Below are 10,255 nucleotides of genomic sequence, written 5' to 3'. Positions count from 1 at the left end.
ACACATAAATAGGATGTACAGTCTCCTAAAACATCAAGATTACACTTAATGGTTACAAATGAAAACCGCTGAATATAACTTGGGAAACGTACTTTACCCTACATATTTTTGTGGTCACTAATGATGAGCATAAAATTAAATAATGTGAAAACAGAATTCTACCAGACACTTTTTTTGAGAGAGAGAAAGAGACAGATAGAAGACAGACAGACAGGAAAAGAGAGAGATGAGAAGCACCAACTCGAAGTTGCAGCACTTCAGTTGTTCATTGATTGCGTCTCATACGTGCTTTGACCTGGAGGCTCCAGCTGAGCCAGTGACCCCTTACTCAAGCCAGCTACTTTGGGCTCAAGCCAGTGACCATGGGATCATATCTACAATCCACGCTCAAGCTGGTGAGCCTGTGCTTAAGCAGGATGAGTCCATGCTCAACCCGGCAACCTCAGGGTTTCAAATCTGGGTCCTCAGTGTCCCAGATCCACATGCCATCCACTGGGCCACCACCAGTCTCAGACACTTTTAACGGTATTTTACTTTCTTGTACATAATCCTGAGAGGAATGATTGTGATGCTGGAAAATAGAATAAAATTTTTTGAAAATTATTAAAGTAAAAATGTGTTTCATTTAAAAGTTATCTTCCCTGAAATTAGGGTAAAACAGACATATCAATAAATAAAAATTTTTTAATTTTTTAAATAAGAAATTCATGACAGTATTATTAATAGACAAAAAAAGAGAAAATATCCTAAATTCCCATAAACTAATGAATGATTAAAAAATTGTGGTATACCCATACAATGGAGTTATTATTCAGCCATAAAAATAAATGAAGTACTTAGACATGATGCAACATGGATGTATCTTGAAAACATTATGCTAAGTGACAGAAGCTAAACAAAGAAGCCACATATTATTTGCTCCTATTTATGTGAAATGTTCATATCCATAGAGACAGAAGTAGATTTGTGTTTGTCAGGGGCTGGAGGAATGGGAAGTGAGTGCTAATAGATATGAGATTTCTTTTGGGGATGACTAAAATGTGAATTAGAGAATGGTTGCATAACTCTGTGAATACCCTAAAACCACTAAATTATATATTTTAAAAGGGTAAATGTAAAAAATAAAAGAGTAAACATTATGACATATGAGTTACATCTCAATAAAGCTATAAGATACATGGTGATCGCAACCTATTTATTGGATTCTGCTAATAGAGTGATAGGATCCAGAATACCCGTGCATGTATGTATGTGTATACACATATAGTTATCCTGAAAATTACTTCTGAGCCACTCTTTCAAAACTTCATTCTCACTATAATTATAAAACAGAAACCAAAATAATTCTTTAGATGTAAGTATATTTAAAAAATTAAAACACCTAAGAAATGCAATCTATACATATGAAAAAGTAAAATATTTATATGTATAACAAGTATTAGCAACATCATTCATAAGCAGCAGTTACTGTTTATTTCCCCATATTTGGTTTAACACCATAGTGGTAGTTTATTCTCTTTAGGGAAATTACATAAGGTACATATAGCATATTATGAGTTACAGAAAACTATGTAATTGGAAAATTAATTCCAATTAACAACATTTCCTCTAAAAACATTTATTATTAAACAAACTAGTTTAAATTTGTTGACAATAAAATGTGCCTATAATTTATTATGTTCGAGATATATAGTTAACTGGCATAAAATTACATATGGCATTTTAAAAATAGCCTATTTCTAAAATATCAGTTACTCAGGCAATTGGGATTTCCACAGGAGATAAATTGCCATTAATTTCCTTTTTATAGAGAAACGGTCCGTCTTAAGAACATTACAGCTATGTTTTTAACAAATGCTACAGCATAGTTTAAAAAGCAAAATGGTGAAACATATGCATTAAAATATTCTTTAATAGGTACCAGCCCTACAGCAGCATTTCAGATAGTGATTTAAATCTAGATAACCACGTATCCAAATGACTTGGGTTTTTATTTTCTAGAAATACATATCACATGTATACTTTAGTTAAAAATTCAAATTTCCATTATAAATGAGAACCTATCATACTGATAATGTAAATATATAAGAAATAAAGTACTTGGATAGTCTAGTACTTTATTAGAAATATATCTACTAACTCCACAAAAACAAATTTTACATGTAAGCAAAATACTAAAAATTTCTGACTTGGGAGAATGAAATAAAATAGTGAATGGGTTTCTCTTCATCTCTAACTGTAAAAATCCCTTTTGCCTATTTATTTGACCCGTCTCTATTCATGCAATTTAATTAACCCTCAAAATAATTTACACGTCTTTATACAGAACTCACATCTACATCAATAAACTGACAGTCCTTTTATATTTTCAGTGCCTTATCAAAATATGGGTAACAAAGTTTTTCATTCTATGAGGCAGGAAGATGTTTCCTAAGTACTTCTTTGGATGATGAGGACAAAGAATCTGGGAAGGAAACCTCAAATTCTATTAGAAGGTCACCACGTTGGTCAGGATTTTTGGGAAATGGTAGCCCATATCCAATAATTCTTCTTCTCATTCCAGGTTTCACAATATCATTTATTGACATAGGTATGGTTCTTCCATCCATTGTTGGCACATTAATTGAGCAGCCACATAATGCCTATAATGCACAAAATAAAAGTAACAAACTTCAAAACTTAAAAGTCTAAAAAATATTACTATGTGTAAATGATGATACCACAATGGAAAAATTTTAACCTCCAAAAGAATATCAATAATTCTAAGATTATATCTCCCATTATAAAATTCCTTTAAATGATAATTGCATATGCAACAAAGGAAGAAAATGAGAAAGGCAAGGAAAGGAAAAGAAAAAGGGAAAAAAAAGTAAAGGATATTTTTCACATTGCCCTAGACTGAAATGGATAGTTTCAAGCTGCTATTACAACATTCAAGATGCAGGGATGGTATGGGAGAAGAGGGAGAAATTTAGGACTGGAAAGAACAGAATAAGAGCAACTATATACTTCTCTGAAGGAAAAATATTAGGACAAGAAAAACATGTATTGTTTTAGTCAACAAATGTTTACTGAGTACCTACTATAAGCCACACACTTCTGCTGGATGCTGAACATATATAGGAACCATGAACAAAGACCCCACCTCAATGAATACACAAGGAACACAGAAGCAAACTAGTAATTATAATACAGCATAATGTTGGCACAGAAGTATGTGCAAAAGTCTTTTGCGAGAGAAACAACACTCAACTTACTCCTTTAGCTTCTGGGGGTACAGAATGCCTAAGCATTGAATTCGTAGTGGGTACTGAGGCAGAGTGAGGAACAACAGCATTCCAGAATAGAGCTCAGACAATGACACAAATACAAAATAATAACAGAGCAAACTTAGGGAAATGCATATATATTTATGGGTGGATATAAGATTAAAATGACTATGTTAAGCTAAAGAGTTTAGATTTTATGATATGCTATGTGGAGTCATTTAAGAATTTTAAGCAGGGAACTGACATGGCCATATTTACACAATTATCATCTAATTTGAGAAAGAGTACCTAAAAATTTTTTTTATATAGTTATTACTCCAAATTAACAATTTTGGAAAAATCTTCTACATGGACTAGTGAGGCAATTACAATGCAGATCTCATAAACTGTACTTGTAAAAACAGAGGAGAGTTAATCCTTTATTTGGCCTCATAGTACATAATTCAGCTAGCACTTAAAATAAGCATTTGAATTGTTAGTATAGATAACTAAACTTAGACTATATAATTTTAGCCTGACAAGTGGTGGTGAAGTGGATAGAGCATCAACCTACGATGCTAAAGTCCCAGGTTTGAAACCCTGAGGTCACTGGCTTAAGCATAGGCTCACCAATTTGAGCACAGGGTCAATGGCTTCAGTATGAGATCATCAAAATTATCCCATGGTTGCTGGGTTGAGCCCAAAGGTCACTAGATTGAGCCCAAGGTTGCTGGCTTGAACAAAGGGTCACTGGCTTGGCTAAAGCCCCCTGGGCAAGGCACGTATGAGAAACAATTCATGAACTAAAGTGCTGCAACTACGAGTTGATACTTCTCATCTCTCTTCCTCTTTCTGCTTTCCTGTCTGTTTGATTTGCAAAAAGAGAAAAAAAGTATAATTTTATCCATAAAAGAGATATAATTGTAGTACTACCTCAGAGCATTCTTAAAAACTATGTGTATTAAGCATTAAATAAATCTTAGCTATTATTTTTTTTTTTTACTGAGTAGGGGTGATATTGGTTAACAAAATTATACAGGTTTCCGGTGTACAATTCTACAACACATCATCTGTACACTGTATTGTGTTCCCCACCCCAAGTCAAGTCTCCATCCATCACCATTTAACCCCCCAATGCCCTCCTCCCTTAGCTTATTATTTAAATTCCATAAAATCAGGTGCATAATTGTTTGATTTCAGAACTCTAGATTTTACTAACTTACCTCTCGTAAACTAATTTTAGCAGTATAAATTATATTTGATCCATCCCTTTTAAATTTTGGGTGGTCTTTATCTTTAATAATAAAAACAATGTCTGCTGGAATACTAGTTGGTGTTTCATCCCCTTCCCTTGGAAAAGTAATTTTGGTGCCTTCTTTCCACCCTTTTTTAATCTCAATGGTGAGAATTTTGTCCTCAGATCTATAACTCCTTCCATCAGGGTTTAACCTTTTCCGAGAAATCTTCATCCGTTTGGTACAACCATTATATATTTCTTCAAGTGATACTCTAAGTTCATGAATAATTGGAGGATCTTGTTTGAGGCGGGATGGCCCCACCGAATTCCTGTCTCTTGGATATCCATTCATGCTGAATCCAAAGGCACTAAAAGGATCTCCATCTACTTCCATTTCTTCAGAATCTCTACCACCAGCCATCCGTCTTCCAAAGAAAATTTCAAAGGGATTGGAACCTCCAAAAAATGCAGCAAATGTAGCATGAGGGTCACCATGAAAGGTGTACCGGAAGGTTCCTCCTTGTCCATCAATTCCTCCTGCTCCTCCTTTCAACCCTAAATGAAGAGATAAGCATGATTAGAATAAAGTTTGCAACTCTTTAAAGTTAAACTTTCAAAAATTATATTATTAATAAGCTTTGGCCAATTTAGGTTATAATTTATTAATATTGGCTAGAAACACCATTTTAACTAAATACAGAACAGCTTCATAATTCCTCATCATTCCATCCAAAGTTAGAATTTTAGCTTCAAATTATTCCTCTAAAATACTCATCTTTAATAATACTGTAATTTATTCCTACCTAACCAGGTGGTGGGTACAGTGGATAGAGCGTTGGTCTGGGATATGGAGGACCCAGGTTCAAAACCCTGAGGTCACTGGCTTGAACGCAGGCTCATCCAGCTTAAGCATGGGATCACAGACATAACCCAATCGTCGCTGGCTTGAGCCCAAAGATCACCAACTTGAGCCAAAGGTCACTGGCTTGAGCAAGGGTTCACTCGCTCTGCTATAGCCCCAACCCCACCCCGGTCAAGGCACATATGAGAAAGCAATCAATGAACAATTAAAATGCCACAACAAAGAATTTATGCTTCTCATCTCTCTCCCTTCTTGTCTGTCTCTCCCTATCTGTCCTTCTCTCTGTCTCTCTCTGTCAAAATAATAACAATAATTTATTCCTGAATCTCCTTTTCACAGATAAATAACAAAATAAAAATCAGGAACCTCTTATCTCATAAGCTACTGATTTAACAATTAAGTATACAAATTTAAGGGTTTTTTTGTTATGTTTGACAGACAGAGTCAGAGAGAGGGACAGACAGGAAAAGAAAGAGATAAGAAGCATCAATTTTTTGTTGTGGCCTCTTAGCTGTTCATTGATTGCTTTCTCATATGTGCCTTGACCAAGGGCCACAGCAGAGCAAGTAACCCCTTGTTCAAGCCAGTGACCTTGGGCTTCAAGCCAGCAACCTTTGGGCTCAAGCCAGCAATGACGGTGTCATGTTTATGATCCCACACTCAAGCCAGAGGACCCACACTCAAACCAGATGAGCCCGAGCTCAAGCCAGATGAGCCCATGTTCAAGACAGCAACCTTGGGGTTTCAAACCTGGGTCCTCTGCGTCCCAGTCCAATGCTCTATCCACTGAGCCACCACCCGATCAAGCTAAATTTAGGTTTTTAAAATACGTCAATTGGAAGGTCTTCAGTAATCAATGCAAAATGTATAAGCTAAATCTTTTTAATTTTTTTTAGTGAGATAAAGGGGGGGGGGGAGAGGAACAGACAGGGACAGACAGACAGGAAGGGAGAGAGATACGAAGCATCAATTCTTTGTTGCAGCACCTTAGTTGTTCATTGATTGCTTTCTCATATGTGCCTTGATGAAGGGGTGTGTGTCTCCAGCTGAGCCAGTGACCTTGGGCTCAAGGCAGAGACCTCGGGCTTTAAGCCAGCAACCTTTGGGCTCAAGCTAGCAGCCATGGAATCATTTTGATGATCCCACATTCAAACCAGCAACCCTGCGCTCAAGCCGGATGCACCTATACTCAAGATGGCCACCTTGGGGTTTCGAACCTGGGTCCTCAGCATCCCAGGCCACTGTGCCACTGCCTGGTCAGGCTTAAATCTTTAAGTACCATTATTATCAATGAGCACAACAATAAAAAATATAAAATATCATATTCATACTAAAAAGTTCTACTTCAGATCTTTTATTGTTTAAGAATTAAAACAGAACTCTTTCTGTGGCTTAAAATTTCTAATAATATGAAAAATGTTTTTTAGACACTAATATTGTTATCACTGTCCCAGATAAAATTGTTCATATAGGCATACCAAGTGATAGCATTAATTTCAACAGCATTTGAAAAGAAGACTGAAATCAATAGCGTTAAATCCTGGTTATTTCAGACTGTTTTGGACAACCTGCTTCAGACACCAAGTTAGTGACTCTCTGACCCTGTTCACTAGAGTCAACTAAGTAATACATAGATTACAAGAGATTACACTTTTGAAGCATTATGTCCACTACACACCAAAGAAAGAGTCCACTAAAATCCACAAAATAATAGTATAGGTGTAGCAGGAATTATAGCCGATGAAGGCTAGACATCCAGACAACGTAATGAACAGGGATTTATTAGTAGCCGGTGGAGCACAGGAGGCCAGTATCACCAAAGCAAGAGCTCATCAAAGTTAGATTTCTTATATCAGGGGTCCCCAAACTTTTTATACAGGGGGCCAGTTCACTGTCCCTCAGACCGTTGGAGGGCCGGACTATAAAAAAAACTATGAACAAATACCTATGCACACTGCACAAATCTTATTTTAAAGTAAAAAAACAAAACGGGAACAAATACAATATTTAAAATAAAGAACAAGTAAATTTAAATCAACAAACTGACCAGTATTTCAATGGGAACTATGGGCCTGCTTTTGGCTAATGAGATGGTCAATGTCCGGTTCCATATTTGTCACTGCTAGCTGTAACAAGTGATATGACGCTCTTCCGGAGCCATGACACGTGCATCCTGCATCACCGGAAGTAGTACTGTACGTGAGCAATGCCACGCTTTGCAGCGCCACCACATACAGTGCTCCTCTCACTGACCACCAATGAAAGAGGTGCCCCTTCCGGAAGTGCAGCGGAGGCCCCAATAAATGGCCTCAGGGGGCCGCATGCGGCCCGCAGGCTGTAGTTTGGGGACCCCTGTCTTACATCTTATATACCTTTACAGATTTAGCTTTCACATGACAAGTGCCTGATTTCTTTGACTTTTTTTGCAGACATACGTGACTTTTGTGTCTCCAAGAAGGGAGGGCATAAAAGAGGAGGTTTGGACTGTCTGTCCTTAATTACTCACATATCTCATTTTCCTTGCTGGTGCTGCAAGTTCATTTCAGAGAACTGATAAAGGGCTTTACAGCTGGGGTTTGTGACTTTTTCAAATTTTTTCAGTCAGCCCTTTGAGCCCGTCCTCTCTCACAGTGATCTTTTAAGGGATCAATACTGACAAGAATTTATACCATTATAGTATAACAAACTTTCTGAATAAACCTTATGGGCATTCCTGACAAAAAAAAAGACAAAAACAAAAAACAAAAAACAAAAAAGCAAAAACAGAATCTAAAAATTATAAAATTGAAAAATTCAAGAGATTATAGTAAGAGATCCCAATATGTTCAAATAACAAGTAATTTAAGGGCAGGAAATATTTTTTTTCTTTCTTTATTTTTTAATCAAGTGAGAGGCTGAGGTGGAGAGACAGACTCCTGCATGAGCCCCAACTGGGATCCACCCTGCAATCTATGTCTGGGGCTGATGTTCTGCCCATCTGGGGCCGCTGCTCCATTGCTTGGCAACCAATCTATTTTAGCACCTGAGCCATCCTTAGCACCCAGGGTCAACTTGTTCATTTGAGCCATGGCTGCGGAAGCAGAAGAGAGGAGGTAGGAGGGGTGGGGAAGCAGATGGTCACTACTTCTGTGTGCCCTGACTGGGAATTGAACCCAGGACTCAAACTCGGGACTTCCACACACCAGGCCCATACTATACCACTGAGCCAACCAGCCAGGGCAAAATGTTTTATTTATTTCTGTATTGCTTATGCACATAGAGCTGAAAATGACAGGCACTCACTGAATAAAGGGAATAATCTATTCTTAAAGCTCCCAAAATAGAAACTTTAAAAGGTATCTTGAGTGTCAGGATAGACAAGAGGCAAAAGCAAAAGCAATACAAAGTAAAATCACATACATATATACATGAGATATTTAATAATAATAAAAATATTCTGCTGGAATCACTCAACATACTTTCAAAGAGACTTAGTTTTGCATGTCTCATATTATTTGAGTTCATTAACAGGTGTGCGTGTATGCTACCTCATCCAATAGTCTTAGCTGGTGTTGAAATTTTTACCTTCATCCATGAATAAAAATCTGGAGAGACCAAGAGAAACCTAATAACCTGAAAATTGTTAAAATATGTATTGAGAGATATATACAAATAGCAGTTAGGGGTATTTCTTGTAGGTATAGAATGACAAGTATAAATACGACAAGAACTTTTAAAATGTAGGTCATCCAAACCTTCTTTTAGTTAAATTTTTGTGGTATAGTTATAACCCCAAATGTTATAAAAAAGAAAAGCTAGTGATAGATTTTTTTAAATGATAGGATATGTATATAACTCAAGGTCATGACCAATATGACTAAACCATGAAATTATTTCAATCATTCCATCTTTCATTCCATAAGTATAATACATTATAATAATTTAACAGTTAACAAAGTAAACTGAGTCAATTAACTACCCAATCTAACCCTCTGTAATATAAAATCTAAATGTCTGAACTCATAATGAGTTCATGAAATAAAAGATAAACATTTTAAGTTATTATTTCATGGGTTTGGCTTTTCCCTAAAACCCCTCTCCTCTTCTGCTAAAAATAGTAACTCAATAAGGATTACAGAGTCCCTGAGAAGATTTACATACTGTCTAAAATGACACATATCAAAACTGAAAAAAGCCTCCAATGGAGCTTTCAAGTTTCCCTTGACACTAGCCAACTTCTTTACTCAGATAAATGACAAAGATACTATAATGACAGAAAATCTAACCAAAATTCATACCGCTACAATATAAAATGAATTATTATGCAAGTATCACTTGTTTAGCACTTGAATTTTAACAGGCAAGCCATCAACCATACAGTCAACTCTTATTATGTACATTTCAACAGCTCATGGAAATTTTTAAAATTCTACTAGATTCCCTCGGCTCTCCAATATGTTTCCCAGGCACCATCACCACTTTGCATGAGAAAGGAATGCACACTCTAGAATTAACATCTCTGCCTATGCTTTAGAAAGACTGCTATTCTTTAGCCATGGCTGAATAGCTCGGTTGGTTGGAGCATCTTCCTGATATGCAAAGGTTGCCGGTTCAATCCCCAGTGAGGGCATATAGAGAAACAGATTGATGTTTCTCTCTCTCTCTCTCTTTCCCCCCCGACTCCTTCCTCTCTAAAATCAATGAAAAAAAACAAACTACTATTATATAAAAAATAACCAATCAACCAATGTACAATCCAAAAACAAATATGTGTTTGGGATACTAACCATAAAAAAGATTTCTACCAGTTAGTTGACTAAAAGTTTATCAAAAGAAGAAGCACTGAGAAGAATTAGGACATCAAAGAAAAAAATTACAAAACTTCTAATAACTCTTACTTTAAGGAGACCTAAATGTTAAAAGTTACAT

General features: G+C 36.3%; 1 protein-coding gene across 2 annotated transcripts in view; it reads right to left on the bottom strand.

Annotated features, from left to right (window-relative positions):
• Positions 1–1,176: 1,176 nt before the first annotated feature.
• The window catches only part of DNAJB4 (DnaJ heat shock protein family (Hsp40) member B4), a 45,612-nt gene continuing 36,533 nt past the window's right edge, over positions 1,177–10,255 (bottom strand). For both annotated transcript variants that reach the window (XM_066376625.1, XM_066376626.1), the window contains 2 exons: positions 4,472–5,040; positions 1,177–2,642 (listed from right to left, as the gene is read on the bottom strand). In XM_066376625.1, coding sequence (XP_066232722.1) covers positions 2,409–2,642; positions 4,472–5,040 — 803 coding nt within the window. In that variant the 3' untranslated portion in view covers positions 1,177–2,408. The remainder of the gene's footprint in view (positions 2,643–4,471; positions 5,041–10,255) is intronic.

The sequence above is a fragment of the Saccopteryx leptura genome, chromosome 3 (assembly GCF_036850995.1).
Source record: "Saccopteryx leptura isolate mSacLep1 chromosome 3, mSacLep1_pri_phased_curated, whole genome shotgun sequence".
NCBI lineage: Eukaryota > Metazoa > Chordata > Mammalia > Chiroptera > Emballonuridae > Saccopteryx > Saccopteryx leptura.
Note: the sequence above shows the minus strand (reverse complement) of the source record. Positions and strands in the feature narration are given on the sequence as shown.